Source organism: Eriocheir sinensis, unplaced genomic scaffold (assembly GCF_024679095.1).
Source record: "Eriocheir sinensis breed Jianghai 21 unplaced genomic scaffold, ASM2467909v1 Scaffold826, whole genome shotgun sequence".
NCBI lineage: Eukaryota > Metazoa > Arthropoda > Malacostraca > Decapoda > Varunidae > Eriocheir > Eriocheir sinensis.
This window is the reverse complement of record NW_026112193.1, coordinates 19,020-41,258: the sequence shown is the minus strand read 5'-3', so window position 1 is coordinate 41,258 and position 22,239 is coordinate 19,020. Positions and strand designations below refer to the sequence as shown.

General features: G+C 44.1%; 1 protein-coding gene across 1 annotated transcript; it reads left to right on the top strand.

Moving 5' to 3' along the window:
- The first annotated feature begins 759 nt into the window (after nt 1–759).
- LOC126994592 (autophagy protein 5-like) lies at nt 760–21,915 on the top strand. The gene is made up of 4 exons (XM_050853911.1): nt 760–765; nt 2,768–2,915; nt 18,103–18,254; nt 21,847–21,915. Exons 1-4 carry the CDS (start codon nt 760–762, stop codon nt 21,913–21,915), a joined length of 375 nt encoding a protein of 124 aa, XP_050709868.1.
- The last annotated feature ends 324 nt before the right edge of the window (nt 21,916–22,239 follow it).

The following is a 22,239-nucleotide window of genomic DNA, read 5'->3' as shown; positions in this document are numbered from 1 at the left end:
AAACTTTGTATTCAAGAATAAAGATGTAATACTCCCGCTCTACAACAGTTTAGTCAGACCCCACTTGGAATATGCGGTACAGTTTTGGTCTCCCCACCATGCAAAGGATATTGCTAAATTAGAAGGTGTTCAGCGTCGGGCAACGAAAATGATCCCTTCCTTGCGCAACAAATCCTACGAAGAAAGGCTTTCTACCCTTAACATGTTCTCTCTTGAGAAACGTCGCCTCAGAGGAAAACTGATCGAATGTTTTAAAATACTTAATGGTTTCACGAATGTAGACAGATCAACATTGTTTATGATCGATGACACTTTGCGCACGAGGAACAATGGCGTAAAACTCAGATGTAGACAAGTAAATTCAGACTGCACCAAATTTTTCTTCACCAACGCTGTAGTGCGAGAATGGAATAAGCTTCCACCGTCAGTGGTCCAGTGTAACACGATTGACTCCTTCAAAAATAAGCTCGACCGTCACTTCCTTCAACTTAATATCAACTAGAGTAGAAATGCAACGTTTTGGAGTCTTCTGATTAATGTAAAATCACTTAGGTTTAAGGACAGACCACCAAGTCTGGACCATGGGGTCTGTGTGGTCTGATTTTCTATGTAAATCTATGTAAATCACTTATTGTGATAACATCGGGATCCTTTTGCTCAGCGACCAGACATAACTCTTCAAATTTATTGCTAATACTTGTGGGATTGGTAAGAAGCATCGAGGGGGGTTGGGAGGGTATGGGGTTGGGTTGTCTAGGGATGGGGGTGAGAAAGTGGTGTGATATGGAAGGGGGCTGGGGGGGGTCACGGGGCTGGGTTATGTGTGTGTGTGTGTGTGTGTGTGTGTGTGTTAACACAAGAGAGCAGCAGGGCGAGTAATGGGATCAGTGTCCCCTCCCACCTCCCCGTCATTACTTTGCACTAATTTTCTCCATCGTCTAAAGTTTACTGCAAGCAAGTAACAGAAAGGAAACGAGGTGCCTTGGCGTTGATGGAGCCTTGGTGGTGTGTTGGCACCGTAGCCTGTGACAAGTATATTAGTAGGTCGAACAGCTTACCACGTTCAGGAGGCAGCGTCCCTCCCTGCAGGCAAGGGTCACGCGAGGAAGGGACTTGTGGGTGAGAGAAAGACTTCCTCAACTACTGCCAATATTTTTCTGCAACACTAAGTATTCTTACCCTCAAATAGAAGCGTTTTCAGCCTCACGTGCCTGTAGTAGCAATGTCCAGAATCCCGGACAAACTTTGGGGGTAGAAATCTACATATAGGAATGGTACAAAGTTTATTTAAAAAATGTTCACTTAAATTAGATGTTATTCTTAACTCTTTGAACTATGAAATAACTAAGCATGCTGTGGGTCTTGCCCTCCTCCTCCTGTTGTTTCTTTCCTCTTCCTCCCTGTCTTGTTGCAAAATGGTGTTGATAGAAATGTCATCTGTGACCTCACAAGCTCCATCCCCTCCTCCAGCGTCACATCACCACCTCCAGACACACAGACTTTACTTTTCTAAATATATCTTGCTAAATTATAGGTGTGTCTTATACTCCGGTGCATCTTATGTGGCGGAACATACGGTACCTTAGAAATTAGGAAATGTACTTTCCAAGGAAAAAATGGACAAAGCACATCAGAGCTAAGTGCTGAGTGTGTCTGGCTACACCAGTGGTCTGCACATCAGCCAAAAGGAAAGAATAGATAAAAATGTTGAGGGGAGTCTGTAGATTAAGCCGCACAGTGTTGTGTGGGGAAAGTGTGCTCATACTTGTGCCGGCCAATGGGGCGTTGTGTGGGGGGGTAAACTTTACCAATTTATTTCCCGCATTGTTTCCTGCCATTGCATGGGTGGATGGTGGATGGGAGGTGTCCTGGCCCATCTCAGGGTGACTCAGCAAGGTTTTCCAGGCCTATCAGCGTGTGTCTGTCCAGCCAGCAGAGCAGAGCTGTGAGGGAGGGCAGGGCCTGGCCTTAGGTTTGTAGGGAAGCATTACCTTAATGTTGCCACATCCAGGGAAGGTGCAGCAGGCTGTGGTGGTAATGAAGGAGCCTGCACCACATGTGACAACATTGCCATACACACACACACACACACACACACACACACACACACACACACACAGGGTAGTTGGCTGGGGGAGGGGGTGGTATGAGGGTGTACGGGTGTAGGGGAGTCTTCAGGGCTGGGGAAGGCCTATTATCAGGCTCTGGCATCGGTGAATAATAATAATAATAATAATAATAATAATAATAATAATAATAATAATAATAATAATAATAATAATAATAATAATAATAATAATAATAATAACAACTGTGTTGGGTAATGTGCCGTGGCTTACAGATACATTCAGACTGCAGTGGCTGTACCTTGCAGGGAATTAGTATCTTATTGTCTTATTTAATTATTGTCTCCATGTCTGTATTTGTTCAGTTTTTCCTTAAGCTTCCTCACACTCTTTGCCGCCTCCTTCCTGTGACTTCCTGACTCTGTGCCTTCACCTACCCTTTCCAGTAATAGGTCTGTGTCATCTTCACCTACCCTTTCCAGTAATAGGTCTGTGTCATCTTCACCTACCCTTTCCAGTAATAGGTCTGTGTCATCTTCACCTACCCTTTCCAGTAATAGGTCTGTGTCATCTTCACCTACCCTTTCCAGTAATAGGTCTGTGTCACCTGATTCCTCCAAGTCATTCATTGGTTCATATCCTGCAAGCAGACCTTCTCCCTCCTCTTGTACAGAACTGAATGTATTGATATTTGATGTGAGTGTGAGGCAGTGACCCTGTGTGTTGTTGCAGGCATTACCTGGGGGGCATGCTGCTTGACCTCCCCTGCAGGGTCGCCTTGCTGCCCTGGAACCTCCCGGCACACTTCTCACACTTCCCAGAACAGCATCTCATCCACTGCCCCTCAAGGTGGGTATATGTGCAGCCCGACAGCCTGCTTTTTCCTAGGTAGACAGATCATCATCATCACCACCATCATCGTCATCACCATCATAATCATCATTGTCAGCATCATCATCATCACCATCATCGTCATCATCATCATCACCATCATCTACATCATCATCATCATCACCATCATCGTCATCATCATCATAACCATCATCGTCAGCATCAAGAGTATCAAGATGCCTCTCCAATTGAAACTGGCCCTCTCTTTTTGTCCTCCTGTACTGACTTCCTTCAGCTGGAGCAGTGCTTGATAGTCTTCTGTCTCATTTTTGTGGCTTCCACTGCCGTAAAAAAATCACCATCATCATCATTCTCAGAGAAAGTAGAGTCCTTTCCAAGTCTCTGAGTGTGTCCAGCCAGCCTCACTCTGCCTGCAGGCACTGTTCAGGCTTCAGCAGGCCCTCTGGTCAGGCCCAGGGTCTGTAGGCCATTCTGCACTGTGTCATCATGTCTGCCTTAGTTACCCTCCACCTCAACTGCAGTGTATCCTCGTCTAATGTAGGTTTTTGTATCTGTGCCTCCAACTTGTTAGAGAAAGTTTGTGTTGCAGGGACTAGAGGAAACTTTTTCTTTGGCCCCTTCCCTAAATCCCCTCTTTTTCTCCCCTTCACTCGTGAGTGCCCTTACGTAGCCACATAGAAATTAGAAAATACACCCTGCTGCCGTTCACTAAGTTAGAAAAATACAATGTGAGCACAGTGGAATTTGAGAAAAACAACACTTTATTGACCTCAAGAGAGAAGTGTGCACACACCAAGCCTGAGGGGAGGGAGAGACTGGCTAAAAACCTTCCAAGTTGAGGGAACTCACAACACATCTCATTAACTTACTAGTGTTCTGCATTGCCTCCTCTTCTTGCCGCTGCAGGATGTTTCTCTTAACCCGTCCGCTGCGATTGTCACGGATTTTACCTTCACTGTTAGCCTGGTAACACACCCAGGTCTTTCTCTGGCTCTGTGGTGGATAGTGGAGTGTTTCCCATGTGGTATTGGTATGCTGGATATCCCCTCCCAAGGTGCAGGACTTTACATTTTTCTTCATTGAATTGTAGCAGCCACTTTTTGCTCCATTTCTGTATCTTGGTGAGGTCTTCTGGTAGGAAATCCCCAGTCAAGGGGTTAATGTGCAAAGTGGCAGGTGCCTGTCTGCCTTGGCTTCCTTGGTCTGTGTCCATGCAAGTGTAGACTGAGACTGCTTCTTCCAGCTGCCTCACCACCTCATTGGGAAGCGTTGTTGGCTGTGATCAACACCTTCTGGCACTCCACATTTTTAGACCCTTCTTTTCTTGTATTAAATCAACTCTTTTATCACTCATTAATTACTCAATAAATGATCTCACCGTCTCGTATCCTTGGTAGCGTGATCCGGCTTAAGTTGTTATTGGAGACTAGTGTTCGGGGATAGACAAGGGAAAATATAATTTACATTTATTTAAGATTAAATGAAAATAATTGCCTTACGCAATATTCTATGCTCAGACGATCATAACACTCTGGCATATTCAGCAATGGATACAACATATGACAAACGACATGTCTTAAACATAATACTACAATATGTGCTCAGTTGTTGCCAATAATAATAACACTCGTCGTTCCACAAGCAGTGGTTTGTATCTCTCTGCTTACGTCACAATCATTATGTACTCTCTTCACAAAATCCTAATAACATATTCCTATAGTATAATCTACTACAAGTCATGGAAACACCCAATTATACCACACGCTGTGGTTTCCATTTCTGCTTAACATCGCAAACAAATAATCACTATCCTGTACCACTCACATTCCTACTACACATTTCCTCACAATATAATCTCCAGGACAATACAGTCGGTTTCCCTTAGATTCTCGAATTTCTACTCACGATTAAGATCACAACAGCCATTCTCGGCTGCGTGAGTAGCAGGTCTGCTTGAGGCGAGAACCAAGCTCGGTCTACCTATATCACTGATTTCTAGGCCACATTTTTCTTTGCTTTAGGCGGACTTACATCCTTGACACGCCCTTAATTTTCTACATAACCAATGGCCAATACTTCCTGTCACACCCATCTGCTCGCTCATTATGTTGTATTGTTTTACTTCTCCTGCTATTCGTGAGTCAGTCTTAAGACACTCCCACAGTGATTTTTCTGTTAAATTATTGGCTCATAACATGTCGCCACAACTGACGTCACAGGTCAGAGTCTTTTTCAATGGTTGTTCACACTTTCTGACCACGCCCACTGGGCATCTGTTTTCTGTATTTGAGTCTGGGTATCTGTTTTCCTTTACCCTCGTTGTTTCCTCTCTTTGGTACTTGAGATGCTTACACTGTTATATATGTCACTTTTTTTGTTAGTGTTTGTCCTGTCAGATGTCTACACAGTTGTATACCTGCCTTTCCTCTCGGGGTATCTGTTTTCCTTTACCCTCGTTGTTTCCCCTCTTTTGTACTTGAGATGTTTACACTTATATATATGTCACCCTTTTTGTTAGTGTTTGTCCTGTCAGGTGTTTACACAGTTGTATATCTCACTCCTCTGTTTCCTCGTTTTCTGGGTCCTGACATACTTCCCCTTCCGGAAGATCTCGCCCCTGAGATCTCACAGGTGTTGGTGGAGAAGATACGCCTTGCAATGTCTGCAGTTGGTTCGAGTCTGGAATTAGGCGGCGTCGTGCGTAGCGTAGGACATAGGAATACCCCACGGCAGACGTTACCAGCAGAAGAACCAGGATCACGACAATGGCGAAGACAATCCACCAATGGATTTCGTGTTGAAAGGGCTGATTCGGCTTGACCACAGGATGTAGGGGCTGCAAGTCAGCTGTTAGCTCCTGTAGGGGGATGGACTCAGCACTGCGAAGAGATGGAAGGTCAGGCAAAACGGACCAGTTAAGATGGCCTGTAAGAACTTTTGGGAGAGGAGGGAGGTGGAGAGGGAGAGGGGCGAGAGAGACCTTGATGGGGGGCCCCTCCACAACTGCTTCTTGTCCAGGAAGTGTCAGGGATGGGCTGTGGGCGCTGCAACCTTGCCGAAGCGTCAATATCCCACTACCTTTGAGGCTGACAGTATGTTTGTTTACAGGATGGGTAGGGCATGTGAGTGTCAGAGTGATGGGGGAGGCAAGTGAATAGGTCCAGTATCCAGGACCTTTTATAAACATCGGGGGAAATGTTTGTAAGACTATTTTGTGGCAGAGGTTGATCACTGACTTATGATTCAAGAAGGCTGCCGATTCACAAGAGGCTGCGTGACTTGCCTCATACACGGGGCCTTTGGGAGGACAAACTAACATATGGTGATTTTTGTTACAGTGTTCTATACTAGAAAGTAGAAAATATATTTTCCTATTCTCACTGAAGGCAATATATCTTGATTTAACACTATACATAAGAAAGTAAGTGTTATTCTGTACAGAAAATGGAAGGGAGTCGATTCGAAAGACATCAAAGGTGTCAGGCGGATCTCCTCGCAAAGGTTTGGTGAAATAGAAATTACGAGAATCGTGCAAAGCCGTTGTCCTGGAGAACACAGTTATCATATCCCTATATAAAGCTAAAAAATCAGGAACTGCAGGGAACAAAAGACCTGGAGGCCGAACTGAGGCTTCCTTTAATGTACTTAACAGTTGTTCGTCTGACATAATGGTTGGAGTTATATATGTTTGCAGGAGAGCCTGCAGACCCAACTTTAAATCTAAAATACCCGTACTTAGGTGTCCTAATGCTAACTCTAAATCTAGCAATGCTCGGAGGAGTTTTTCCTCACTCTCTAATGCCAAGGTCTGCATAGACATGTGACGGACAACCTGGTTCGATATGTTTACAGCAGAAGATAGTCTATTCAGAGCAGACTGCATGGTATGCATATTTCGTAACGTGACATTTAATGCAGTCGAATGAACGTTCAACATGATACGTTCTTGTTCAGTCATTGACTCTAGTTCTCCAATTTTTCCATGAATAGCATCAACTTGAGCCTGGGTCGCGGTACCAAATAAGATATTAGACAAGGATCCTAGAAAATTAATCATTCCCCGCTTCGGTCTATAATTCATTGAAACATGTAGTTTGTTTGGATCAGTAGTCATTACATAGCGGAGGAATCTTTTAAGATTAAATAACAATGAACTGAATTCATTTTCAAAATTAAAAAGTGTGTGCTTTAATGATTTTATAATTGGATACTCAGGTGATATTTGAACAACATTCCAAGCTAAAGAAGCAGTCAAATTCCGTGCCTTATATAATGGAGCTAAAACATCTTCTTCTTTGAGGATAAAAGGTACTACATAGTCTCTGCCTGTGAGGACTAGACGGTATGTCGGTGTGAAACTCAAGCCAGCACGTATCGGTGATTCTTGTGTTGGGATTGAGCAGTGCACCGATGAAGCCAAACAAATCTGCGGATAATTACGTTATATTAGCGGTTAAATAGCGTATCTTTTTTCGTGAGCCACTATTCTTTCCCATATTCTATTGGCTTTGACATAACATTAGGCAAGTCCTGTACCGTTGAGGAAGAGCGAAGGTTATACCTATGCTGGGGTGGCTCTGAATATTTGGGAGTAACCTGGGAGGTGGTCGTATTGGGCATTGTAGCCTGTGACTCAGCTGTTTGGGCTGCTGGAGAACGAACATTAGTTTCAGTTTCAAAAGTAGTAGTTAATTCTCCTTTACGAGTTATCAATTCTTTGGTAGAATTTTTTTCAGGGATTTCAGGGTTGAGCAATGCAAAGAATAGATCAGTGTCTGTCTCTGGATTTAAAGGGTATGCTCGTCTAACCGTTGGACATTGCTGCACATCGATGCAGTCTTCATGAAGGACTTTCACTCTATCTGTGTGGACTGTTGAAACCTTACTAGTCCTGAGGTTCCTAATTTTTACCACTACATCACTGATCTTGTCTATTACCCTGTAGGGTCCATCAAAAATAGGTTGCAACTTCTTATTTTCTTTTCTTTTTGGTATATGTTTGAGGAACACTCTGTCGCCAACACTGATAGTTTTGAGTTTCGTAGGTTTGTAGTACTTTTCCATTTCTTCTCTACCTTCTTCAATGTAAACCTGGCATCTATCATAAACTTTCTTTGCAACTGCAGCCATTTCTTCCTTATAGGAGTCAATATCATACCAGGGTTGCTGAGTTTTTTCTAACATAGTGTAGGGCATACGAGGATCCCGTAAGTACATGAGATAAAAAGGGGACTCCTTTATGGTGCTATGATACGCAGTATTATATGCCAGGGTGGCTGCAGGTAACATTATATCCCAAATGGACACATTTCCTAGAACCATTGTCCTCAAAATGTTAACAATGGTATAATTTGCGCGCTCTACTATTCCATTTGCACTTGGATGGTAAGCCGTTATTTTCGCGTGTCGCATGAGGAGTTCAGAAGTTATCTCCTGCATCACGGAATTAACAAACTCTGAACCTTGATCTTTAACAACTGTCTGAGGAACACCGTGTACACAAACCACATTCACGTACAACGCCCTTGCTACTTCGCGGGCTTCCTTACTCCGTAAGGGTACTGTAATCAAATACCTTGTAAAAACATCAATTATGGTCATTACGTATCGAAACCCATTGTTCGATACACCCATGGGACCCACAAGGTCCATGTGTATTCTCTCAAAAGGAGCGGTGACGTCCGGATAATGCCGCAAAGGAGCAGGGTGGAAGTTCCCAACTCGCTTGAAACGACTACACGTGACGCACTTCCTTACATACTCTTCTACATCCCGTTTCATTCCAGGCCAGAAAGCGAACTTTCTACACCGAGATAACGTAACTTTGGTTCCTCCGTGCCCTGCAGTTGGCGACGAATGAGCCAGAGTTATCGCTTTCTGGAAATACTTCGGGGGTAAAACCACCACCTTAGTGGCTTCTCCGTACGGATTCACTATAACACGATATAACACATCGTGTTCCACCTGCAATTCTGACAGGGGCATCTTCACATTATACCTTTTATCTCTGAGTCTCTGCTCAATCTCATTCATGGGGCACCCTTCTTTTATCATATTTTTTATCATTCTATATGCTGGCTGCTCATCTTGCAGCTCAATAATCTCTTCAATACTCCAGTCAAGTGTGTGGCCAATACACTCACAATTCATGTCCATACATTTCATACATTTTGATTCCATATCATTTGGCGCCTTTTTCTTTTTCTGCACTAGTGCAATACCTTGCCCCTCATTATCCACGTGTTCCACGGTTTTTGTTGTTCCCCATCCACAAATATTATCGCGCGGATCTTCTAATTCAATCTCAGTGTCCTGTTGAGCCTTCATCCTTGATAAAAAATCTGCTACTATATTTTCCTTGCCAGGCAAATGATTGATTGTGAAACCATACTCACTCATGAGAGTCTGCCATCTAGCTATCCTGCCGTTGGGACTAGCTACCTGTAACAACCATACTAAAGGTCTGTGATCCGTGTGGATCTCAATAGGGTAGCCCAGTATTAATGGGCGGTTCACTTGCAACCCATATATTACTGCTAAAGCCTCTCTTTCAACTGTACTGTACCGCTGTTCTGCTGTGTTCAATTTCCTACTAAAAAAGGATATAGGTCTTAGTTTATTATCATTATCCTGTTGTTGCAATACTCCACCAATACTGTAGCTGGACGCGTCAGTAGTGAGCACGAAAGGTTTGTTAAAGTCAGGGAATTTTAGAGTGACTGTGTCAAGCATTCTGTCCTTAACCCGTAAGCTGCGGGACTGAGATTCTGAGTGCGTCGCCTAGTGCGGCTATATCAGCGAGAGATTGACCTTCAATAAATGATATCTAAGTTACATAAACGTGTCATAAATATTACAATACACATATCTGTAGCTCGAAATGTGTTGTATCCTGCATATTTCTTAGATTTTCCTATCACAAAATGTTTTTCTGGCAGTATCTGAAGCCGCGGCGGAAACTTTTTGGCCTGTTTGAAAAGCCCGCTTCCAGAAGGCTTACAGCAGCTTACCGCTCAGCCGCCCAGAAGGCGTACAGCAGTTTGCGGGTTAAGGGTTGAGAACGCAATTTTTGCTTCATCTGTCCATATGAGTGGAGTTTTATCTTTTTTCTTGAGTGTACCTTTCTTTCCTTTGTTAATCTTTAGAAGAGGAGCAATGATTTGTGAATAATTTGCAATAAATTTGCGATAATAATTAGTCAATCCAAGAAATGACTGTAAATCATGAACAGTTTGGGGGGCCGGGATGTTTTGTATGGCCTCCAGCTTGCTAGATTGAGGTCTTATTCCCTCTGAGCTGATGGCATGGCCCGGGTAATCTACTTTGTCCTTAAAAAAGTTACACTTCTCCATCTTAAGAGTCAGTTTGGCTTCCTTTAAGCGATCCAGAATTTGTTCTAAGTTATCTGCGTGATTAGAAAATATATCGCCCAGGATAATTATGTCATCAAGGTACACCTGAACCTTGTTACCTAATAGTCCTGTAAGGACAGTGTTTATTATTTTCTGGAAGCAGGACGGGGCTGTTTTAAGGCCAAAGGGGAGGGAAGTAAATTCCCAATGTCCTGCTGGAGAAGAAAATGCCGTCTTTTCTCTGCTGAATTCATCTAGGGGAATTTGATGGTAACCCTGTTTCAAGTCTAGGCATGAAAAAAGCTTACTATCTCCCAATTGATTGAGTATGGTGGTTATATTAGGGAGTGGGTACCGGTCGTCCCGTAGTGTTTTATTGAGTGCCCGGAAGTCCAGACAAAGTCGTAGTACTCCATGTTTTTTTGCACTGGGATAAGTGGGGCATTATAGGGTGATCGCGAAGGGCGAATCACACCCTGTTGCTGGAGCGATATAAGTTGTTCATTTACTCTGTCATGATAACTGATATGAATGTTATATGAACGCCTGTACACTACTTCATCAGTGTTTTGCTTGATGGTGCTTAGAAAATAGGGCGTTACTGTTAATGGTTCTTGTTCTGTGGAAAACACTGTTATATATTTATTTATTAAGGACTTTAAGACCTGATTTTCTCTCTCTTCGTCTGGGAATTTAGCGTCAACAATTTGATAGAGGTTTTTCTTCCTTGCTTCAAGCTCTGCGGGCTTCAAGTCTGTCTTAATTGTGTCAGCGGTCTGTACACTAGATACTTGTGGCAGATCAGCGTATTGCTCATGAGTGACAGGCTTCACAAATCCTAACGTTGTACTATCATCTATCTCTATGCTCTCACTTTCAACATTCAAATATGGCACAGTGACATAAGATCTTTGATTGTCAGGTGAAGGGGTCAACTTAACTATCCCTGAGCACAAGACTCTAGCCTGAGGAGTACTAACACAAGGCTCAAATAAAGCTTCACTTGCCTGTAGTTGCGTCACTAGCGTTATGTAACCTGCAACAGATGCATGCAGTTGCAAAGGTTCAGCTGCTTGGCAACGTTCGGCCTTACTTTCAGTGAAGCTTTCTTCATTTTCATCTTCATTCAACTGAGGTCCCTCACCTCTAGATATCAGAGATATTTCTCCGGGCTCAATGGGTTGTATAGGTATAGTTTCCCCTTCTATCATCAGTTTCCAACCTCGTTTCCCTTGTTCTTCATGTGGTTGCCACGTTTTTAGAGTAATTTCGTGTTGCAACATGAAATCAGTACCCAACAAAATAGGAGTCGGTAAATCTACATTGCGTGTTATTATTAGATCTTGTACGCTATTTCTCCTTCCAAATTTAAGGTTAACCTGTCTCCTACCTTCATTTTCAATATGGTGTCCTTGCACCGAGACAATATTTACGGGTTTCGCTTCACTTTCATTTACTGCGAGCCCTAACTCTTGAATAAATTCATCAGTTATAAGACTCACACACGCTCCCGTATCTAGGAGAGCGGCCACCTTTGCATATGTTTTATCATGTTTTTGTACCTGCAAGTTTAGTGCGATCTGGCTACCAAGATTACTCTGAGTTATGTTGATTATAGCCTTCTTTTCATTGCTTGTTAGTGATGTGGTTACTCCCTTGTTCGTTCTCCGTTCATTTTCTGTTATTTCTACCGAAAGTTGGCGTTTTTTTTTTGTTTGTAGGAGTTACCCCGAGGTGGGTACCTGCCCTGTCCTCCTCTTCCTCTCGAAAAATGCCAGCAATGGGCAGTAGAATGCCCAGTCATGCCACAGTTTCTGCAAATTTCTACCCAGCAAGACTTAGCTACATGTCCTACCTTTTCACAACGAAAGCATACTACAGAATTATTTTGGGGGCGTCTTTGCTCCTCCTTCCTAGCTTGCCTAGAGTGCTGAGATTTGTGGCCAGTCACCATTGCTACGGGCTGACGAGTCTCTTTCATGAGATCACTGCATGTTAGTTTCAGCTGTGGATGATTTTTCACGAAGCTTAGGGCCTTTTTGTACACTGCTGAAGGATCTTTCATGTCATCATCAGTTAAATATGATCTAAAGGGCTTTGGAAGGGCCGTCAAAAAAGCAGTTATTTTGTCTTCCTGTAATGACATTTTATTTTCTGGCCTCATTTTTTGAAGTGAACAGGTTGCCTCATGTAGCCTTACCCAAAATTCAGGTATTGTTTCCCCGGATTTACGCCTTGCTGTGGCCAGGTCTTCTTTCCTCTCATAATAAGTTTTATCATCAGGAAATACTTCTAACAGTTGCTGCTTAACCTTGTTCCAGTCATAACCGTCCGTCTCAACTGTAGTGGAAATCAATTGAAAGACAGGGCCTAATGAGTGTTGCTTTGCTAACTGTATCCTTCCTTGATCTGTCCAGTTATCAGCAGTCCGTGAATCTATATCCTTAATCCACTGCCTTACACTAGTAGTACAGGAAAATGTAGGGTTGTCTGGGTCCTTGCTCCGACCTCCCATATAATATTTTAATCCTTTGACTTTGCCATAGTTGTTCCTCGAATTAAGGGAAATGATAGAGGCTAGATCTGTTTTATCTACTGTAGTAGACTTGTCTTGGCCACTGACTTCACTAGTGCTCTGCTCAGGATCCGGTACACCGTTTCCGACCTGAATTTCGTCCGGCATGTTGTCTGATTCTGAGTCTAACTCTCCGGAAGAACAAATACTTATATCATCGCTATCACTACCGCTGCTAAAACGAACTAAACTTGGTGAAAGTAGGAGCCCTTTTCTCATCAAACGTAGTTAATTTAAGGAAAGACACTGATAAACACACCCTCCTGTCTATCCCTATACCGCTGCCGCCAGTTTTAGACCCTTCTTTTCTTGTATTAAATCAACTCTTTTATCACTCATTAATTACTCAATAAATGATCTCACCGTCTCGTATCCTTGGTAGCGTGATCCGGCTTAAGTTGTTATTGGAGACTAGTGTTCGGGGATAGACAAGGGAAAATATAATTTACATTTATTTAAGATTAAATGAAAATAATTGCCTTACGCAATATTCTATGCTCAGACGATCATAACACTCTGGCATATTCAGCAATGGATGCAACATATGACAAACGACATGTCTTAAACATAATACTACAATATGTGCTCAGTTGTTGCCAATAATAATAACACTCGTCGTTCCACAAGCAGTGGTTTGTATCTCTGCTTACGTCACAATCATTATGTACTCTCTTCACAAAATCCTAATAACATATTCCTATAGTATAATCTACTACAAGTCATGGAAACACCCAATTATACCACACGCTGTGGTTTCCATTTCTGCTTAACATCGCAAACAAATAATCACTATCCTGTACCACTCACATTCCTACTACACATTTCCTCACAATATAATCTCCAGGACAATACAGTCGGTTTCCTTAGATTCTCGAATTTCTACTCACGATTAAGATCACAACAGCCATTCTCGGCTGCGTGAGTAGCAGGTCTGCTTGAGGCGAGAACCAAGCTCGGTCTACCTATATCACTGATTTCTAGGCCACATTTTTCTTTGCTTTAGGCGGACTTACATCCTTGACACGCCCTTAATTTTCTACATAACCAATGGCCAATACTTCCTGTCACACCCATCTGCTCGCTCATTATGTTGTATTGTTTTACTTCTCCTGCTATTCGTGAGTCAGTCTTAAGACACTCCCACAGTGATTTTTCTGTTAAATTATTGGCTCATAACATGTCGCCACAACTGACGTCACAGGTCAGAGTCTTTTTCAATGGTTGTTCACACTTTCTGACCACGCCCACTGGGCATCTGTTTTCTGTATTTGAGTCTGGGTATCTGTTTTCCTTTACCCTCGTTGTTTCCTCTCTTTGGTACTTGAGATGCTTACACTGTTATATATGTCACTTTTTTGTTAGTGTTTGTCCTGTCAGATGTCTACACAGTTGTATACCTGCCTTTCCTCTCTGGGTATCTGTTTTCCTTTACCCTCGTTGTTTCCCCTCTTTTGTACTTGAGATGTTTACACTTATATATGTCACCCTTTTTGTTAGTGTTTGTCCTGTCAGGTGTTTACACAGTTGTATATCTCACTCCTCTGTTTCCTCGTTTTCTGGGTCCTGACAACATGACTCAGAATGGGATGCAGGAAGCATAGCCTTGGCCTCCTCCTCCACCTCCTCCTCCTCCTCCTCCTCCTCTTGTTGTTTTCTTTCCTCTTCCTCCCTGTCTTGTTTCATAATGGTGTTAACAGAAATGTCATCCCCTCACAAGCTCCCTCCCTCCTCCAGCGTCACACCACCACCTCCAGGCAGGGTTCGGGCAGCAGCAGCAGCAGCCTCTATGCAGTGTGTGCCACAAAATGGGCCTGGGAGTAGCAGGGAGGGGCGGCAGGGTGGGGAGGGGGCGGCCTGAGGCGAGGAGGAGCGGGGTGCTGATTAGTTAGTGGCTGAGAGCGAGAGACATCAAGCATTACAGTAATTTTTCTGTGGTTGAGTTAGAGTTCCCTACCGTGGAATCATGCCCGGGTTAGATGAATTTCCCGTTACAATAAACTGCGTAAGATGAAAAGTTTTGTTTAGTCGGCGCAACATCTGTGGTCATATGCCGAAGAGAGACAGGAGGGGGAAGGAATTATAGAAGGGAACAGATCCCATTAGACGGGACACAACCCCAGATTAATACCTGGTACCCATTCACTGCTGGGTGGACAGGGGCGTAGGGTATCGGAAAAGCTGCCCAAATGTTTCCACTCCACCCGGGAATCGAACCTGGGCTCTCAGTTGTGAGCCGAGTGTGCTAACCACTGCACCACGAAGCCCCCTCTGCGTAAGATGAGGATAAACTGTACGGCCTCTCTCACCCTCACCCTGACACCCTTCACTCCTCTCCATCCATACAGCCAAAGCACCTCAGTAACCAAGGGTCTGTAGGTCTTTCTGTACTGTTTCATCCTGTGTCTTCTGTGATCTTCCTCCAACAACACTACCCATCACCTGCTGCCTCCCTCACCCTTCACTCCTCCCCTCCATCCATACAGCCAAAGCACCTCAGTAACCAAGGGTATGTAGGTCTTTCTGTACTGTATCATCCTGTGTCTTCTTTGGTCTGCCTCCACCAACACTACCCATCACCTGCTGCCTCCCTCACCCTCACCCTGACACCCTTCACTCCTCCTCTCCATCCATACAGCCAAAGCACCTCAGGAACCAAGGATCTGTAGGTCTTTCTGCACTGTATCATCCTGTGTCTTCTTTGGTCTGCCTCCACCAACACTACCCATCACCTGCTGCCTCCCTCACCCTTCACTCCTCTCCATCCATACAGCCAAAGCACCTCAGTGTACCAAGGATCTGTAGGTCTTTCTGTACTGTATCATCCTGTGTCTTCTTTGGTCTGCCTCCATTAACACTACCCATAATCTACTGTGTCGCTCACCCTCACCCATTCTCTCCTCCTGTCCAGACCACCTCAGTCTTCCCCTCCTCACTACAACACTTCACACAGCCAAGACTCATCCCACCTCTCAGACCATTCACCGTGATTTAGTATGCAGTGTCACCGTGATTTCTGGGACTAATTCTCCCACCAACAGGGGAGTAAGATAGAAGCTGTGTCTGATATTGGTTGAAATCTTGCCTCTCCTGCCAGGGCAAAATAAAGTACACACAAAATATCTGGGAAACTGAACCTGAGAATTGTGATGCAGTGATTGGAAGACAGGCACAACAGTCTGGTATTAGGAAATGTAAGGATGAGAGACGAGTGGGAATTTAAGGGAATAGGAAGAGATCTAATGTGAGGAAGGAAGTGTCCAGTGAGAGACTGGTACAAGCAGAGGTACAGAAGGAAGGTGAGGGAAGTATTTGGCAGAGCAAGAGTAGGAGTGAAACACAGTGCTGGAGTGAGTGAGGATGTGAGAGTCTTAACCCCTTGGCTGCAGATTTCCTGCCAGAACACCTCACCAAGCTACAGGACAGGAGCAAAAAGTGGCTGCTACAATGCAGTGAAGAAAAATGTAAAGTCCTGCACCTTGGGAGGGGAAATCCAGCACACCAATACCACATGGGAAATGCTCCACTATCCACCACAGAGGCAGAGAAAGACCTGGTACTGTATGTTACCAGGATAACAGTGAAGGGATATCCAGCACACCAATACCACATGGGAAATGCTCCACTACCCACCACAGAGGCAGAGAAAGACCTGGGACTGTATGTTACCAGGATAACAGTGAAGGGATATCCAGCACACCAATACCACATGGGAAATGCTCCACTATCCACCACAGAGGCAGAGAAAGACCTGGGACTGTATGTTACCAGGATAACAGTGAAGGGATATCCAGTACACCAATACCACATGGGAAATGCTCCACTATCCACCACAGAGGCAGAGAAAGACCTGGTACTGCATGTTACCAGGATAACAGTGAAGGGATATCCAGTACACCAATACCACATGGGAAATGCTCCACTATCCACCACAGAGGCAGAGAAAGACCTGGTACTGCATGTTACCAGGATAACAGTGAAGGGATATCCAGTACACCAATACCACATGGGAAACACTCCACTATCCACCACAGAGGCAGAGAAAGACCTGGTACTGCATGTTACCAGGATAACAGTGAAGGGATATCCAGTACACCAATACCACATGGGAAACACTCCACTATCCACCACAGAGGCAGAGAAAGACCTGGTACTGTATGTTACCAGGATAACAGTGAAGGGATATCCAGTACACCAATACCACATGGGAAACACTCCACTATCCACCACAGAGGCAGAGAAAGACCTGGTACTGTATGTTACCAGGATAACAGTGAAGGGATATCCAGTACACCAATACCACATGGGAAACACTCCACTATCCACCACAGAGGCAGAGAAAGACCTGGTACTGTATGTTACCAGGATAACAGTGAAGGCAAAACCTGTGCCAGTTACAGCAGACGGGTTGAGAAGAGTTCAGTGTCAAGGGCAGCCTGGGACGTAGTGGGACACAAGGTGTGTGGAAGAGGAAGGGAGGGAATGCATGCTGGACAGACGATACAAAATAGACAGTTAAGGAACAGTAGGGAAAGTAGACAGAGTATATGAATATTTTGGTAGAGTGACATCAACAAACTGTTTAGAGAACAAAAAGCTTTCAGAAAGAAGTCGAGATAAATTGGGGACTTCAACGGAGAAGTCACACAACTTTAGGCCTATGAATCACCTGGTTTAAGGCTGCTTTTTCTGAAACTTGCTTCACCGCACAATGCAGCAAGAATTCAGGTGCCAGATACTGCTAAAAACAGTACTACCGCTTTGATTGGTTTGTCACAACTTTTACACCAACGCCTCACATGGCCAAGCTTGTGAGCAGGGTGAGGTGCCGGAACACTGGAGGAGGGCCGTCACTGTGCCACTGAACAAACGGGAAGGAAGAAGGGATGGTTGTGGCAGTCACAGGGAATAAGGTGACTCAGTGTGCCAGGGAAGGTGGAGGGAAGGGCTTTAAACGAAAGGGTGAAAAGAATGATAAAAAGTGTCGGCGATGAACAAGGGGGTGATAGGGAAGGGAGGGAGGTGTAAACATATGTTTTGACTGTCAGGATGCCTTGATTTTGTCCAGCTCTTCTGAGTCTGCCAAACAAGTAATGCTGTAGTTATTTATCCTTAAGACAGGCTGTTGAGCCCTCTTCATGTCACTACAAAGTCAGCACAAACATGTACAAACATCCTGAGGCTGTCCACACTCCACAAAGTTGTTCAAGTTATCCGAGCCCAACAAATGCCGGTAATGGTGAGACTGTTCTTATTGCAGAGGTTGTTGAGTCACTCTTCACGTCCTCCCTGAAGGAAGCCGGCGGCCTGAAGCACCGCGGGCAGGTCACCACCACCAGCCTGCAGGCCAGGGACCACAAACACCTCTGGATGGGACTCTGGAATGGCAGGCTTCACTGTGGCTTCACTAAGGTCTCCTCACTCTTATATATACTCAATTTTGCATCAGTACACACGTCATCGTCATTGTCATGTATTGGTCGGTATTATCAAACGCTTTCGTCCATCACATCAACTGTTTCCAAAGGCCAAACAGGAGATAAATTGGGTTCTCATGAGTGCTCTTTTAGGTTCATGGTACAGAAGAAGGGTCAAACTACCACCAGGGTCATAAAACTGTCCTTGGAAATGCCCAGAATGCCTATGAAAGCCTTGCCAAGTATGTGTGCTTGGGTGCCAAAATGTTGAGTTATACAGCCCATTATTTCTCTGCTATAGGATGAAGGTCTTTCACAACTCTTTTTGGCAGCTCCTCTATACTTTATTTTATTGGAGCAGAGACTAGTGTTTTTTTCCCCCTGGAGTTGCTTCCTTTAATGAAAACAAAGTCCATTTGTCTCTGTGTCTGATGTTAATACACTTCATCCTGCCCCACAAAGCTTCTAATTTCACGTCCTGCTTCTCTGTCTGCCCTGACTTACACGCTGGCTGGGTGCTTTGGTTCCTCAGCTGTTGTGAGGTGCATGAGATGAAGTGCACAAGTCCAAGCCTCACCTTTCATAGGCACCAGGACACCTTTAACCTTTGTCTGTTCCCTGGTCCAGGACACTCAAGGCCTGTCTCCCCATGTTGTGCCTGGCATTCTTCTCCATTCAGCTTGGCACATTTCTTAACTTCTCTCTGGATCTTGTGTGAGGTGCAGAGTTTATGAAGCACATTTTAGGGCTGGGAATATGCACAGACTGCACCCTTCTCCTCAGGGAGAGGGGCAGGTTTATAGTCATAATAATACAATGTTTACCAAAATTGTTCCACTCCATTTCTCTCCTGATTTCTTATTCATTCTGTAGGCCTGGTTTGCAGTAATTAGGTAAAGTTTGGGGCACATGTTACAAGTGTGCCTGGCTGTGGTGCTCATCTCCATCCCTCTGGCCCCTGAGCCAGCAGCGGGCAAGGACCCTTCAGCCCCAGGACATGGCCACTACAGTATCTGGGTCACCACAGCTGCCTTGCCCAGGTTCCCTTTTATAGACCAACCCAAAAGGCAGGATGAACAGCTGGGTGGGTCGTCATTATAACCCAGACCGGTGTGTTCATAGCTAGCCGTCAACCTCTCCACCAAGGGAGCACACTGGTTGCTGTGTGTGTCTACTCTTTCAAAGGTTGCATTCCTCATTATTATTTTTAGCCAGTACCAATTTCTTCCTTCTATGTCTTAAAGTATAGCTCACCTTTCCCACTTGATGCTCCTGGAGTAATGATGTGTAAATAAAAGACAGAAATGACCATAGCTGGGCACGATAACAGAAACCTTATTCCTGATAACCGATAACGAAAAACCTTAACGGCGATAACCGATATTCGTTAACTAGAGACACAAATATAGGCAATAACCGATAACCGATATAAATCCACAATTCCGATATGCGAAGACGATACTATATTGATATCTCAGATGGAACAACATTGATGAATTCAAATTTTCATTATCTGTATTTTAGGAAACTTACAAAACCTTAAAACCACACGTTGACACGTACATATGGACGGTAATACTAGAATGTTTGAATTGGTGTTGTGTTATTTGGCGTCCCCACCGTCAAAATTGTTTACAAACACTGGTCTCGTGAACGGTATATGCTCAGACCAGCAGCGTAGATTTGTACAGTCTCACAAAGCTTTTAAATTGTAATTAAGAGTTGCTGGAAGGCTGAATCAGACATATAGTACCATTACCATCCTCGCTGTTTCTAGAACGACACTGTACGAGTTGTATTTATATGTACAGAGTGTACGTCGTTCTAGAAACAGCGAGGATGGTGGTACTGTTTGTCTGATTCAGCTTTCCAGCAACTCTTAATGTGTGAAAAAGCATTGTGAGACTGTACAGGTCTACACTCAATGGTCTGAGCATGCGCAGTTCACGAGAGACCAGTGTTTGTACACAAAAGCGCCAGCTTTTGACGATGGAACACCAAATAACACAACACCGGGTGCCTTCAGTATCATGGCATGGTCACAAACGAATATGGAATATCAAATTTGAGGTAGTGAATAATCATTTTTGGGGCAAAGTTAAATGATTTTTCTCTATGATATATTGATTTTTGAGTAGCATAAAAAAAATAACGTAGTGTTTTAATTTTCATGATCTAAGTATGATACCTCATCACCGAAGATATTTCATACCCCGAAGTTTTTTCATACAATACCGGGCCACGCATGCGCAGTAGGGAGGAGACAATGTTTTTTTCTGAGAGGCGGAAAAAAAGTAGCGATTATCGCTAGTTTGGTTACAAAAGTAACGAAGATACCGATATATATTTAAATAAGTAGCGGATGGTCAATAATCCGATTTTGTTATCAGCGATAAAGTATCGCGATAATGCCCAGCTATGGAAATGACACCAGTGTAATTGTTTAATAGTGCAAACATAAATATGTACTACTAAACACTTCTCTAAGGGGTGTGTGTTTGTACACAGCAAACACTGCCTGGGTCACTGTAACAGCAGCCTGCCCCTGTCCCTGCAGAGGAAGGTGTTCCGTCAGTGTAACAGGAGAAAGCTGAAAGTAAATGTCAACAAAAGTAAAGTGATGGTTTGTGAGTGAAGTAGAAGTGAGGTTGTAGATTTTGTATGCCCATATAGAGTGGGAATTGAATGTGAAAAAGAATGCAAAATAATTTTGAATGGTGAAGAAATGGAGGAGGTCAATGAGCTTAAGTACATTGGATCAGTTATGTGTAAGCATGGTGGTATGGAGGGAGAGACAAGAATAAGGGCATTGCAAGGAAGAAGGGTGGTAGGGTCTTTGGGACGAATCATGAATGGCAGAAGTGTGAGCATGGAGGTAAAGAGGGATTTGAGAAATACAATAATAGTACCAACCCTCACATATGCAAGTAAAACATGGGCCTGGAATGAAAGTCAGAGGTCTAGAGTGCAGGCAGTGGAAATGAGTTATTTGAGGAGTGCTTGTGGTGTGAGTAGAATGGATGGAATGAGTAATGAAAGTGTGTACGAGCGTTTTGGAATGTGTCACAGGGGTGAAGGGAAGAAGTGTGGAGTGGTGGAAGAAGTGAAGGACAGACTTTAAAGTGATTTGGCCACATGGAGTGAATGGAGGAGAGTAAGATGACCAGAAGGGTGTATGTGAGCGAGATAGAGGGAGGGAATGCTAGAGGATGACCTCCAGTGAAATGGAGGGATAGGGTGCAAGAGTACGTTAGGGAGAGGGGGGAAAGATCTTTGAGAAACTTTGAGCAGGCAAGGAGGGAGTGTCTGGATAGAGAAAGTTGGAAGCTCTTCTGCCTTGGCCATCCTCTGGTGGGAGCTCCTAGGAGCAGGCGTCGATGAAATGATGATGATGATGATGGGTCTAGAACAATGTTTTCAAAGTCACAATCAACAAACTAGCTCTGTCTTGCCCTAACCTTAAAAAATCAACAAAAATGAGAACACGCCAGGTTTGCCAAGACCCCAAAGCTCCCCAGTAACAAATAAGATCACTAGGTTTTGCAGAAGTCAACACTAAAGGTTCTTCCTCCTCTTCCTCCTCTCAGATCAACCGCACGTGCAAGACATGCCAGGCTCTGATGTCCAGTGTGGAGGAGATCGGAATTCTATCATGAGGGAGACAACCGCACCACACCCTCACCGGACGCCAGCAAGCTATTGCCATCCTGTAGTCGCCACACCTCCAGGTTGGTCGTGGCTTGGGGGGGAACCGTACATTTTCTCCTCAGTTCTGTGTCTTAATTTTAGGTTTGTTTGTACATCAAGCTTGATATTTGCCATCCTGAAGTCCCCCTCACTGTCATGACTCTACTCTTGCTCATTCCTATGCTATCCAGATCCCTTATGCAAGGGTTAACCACCATGTTCATTCTTTCATCCCTATTCTATCCAAATCCCTTATGCAAGAGTCAAACAGCATCTTCATTATTTCATCCCTT

Coding starts and splice junctions, on each gene's coding strand:
- LOC126994592 (XM_050853911.1), top strand. Junction 2,916..18,102: donor CTCATCCACTGCCCCTCAAG/GTGGGTATATGT, acceptor TTCTTATTGCAG/AGGTTGTTGAGTCACTCTTC. Junction 18,255..21,846: donor TTCACTGTGGCTTCACTAAG/GTCTCCTCACTC, acceptor TCCTCCTCTCAG/ATCAACCGCACGTGCAAGAC.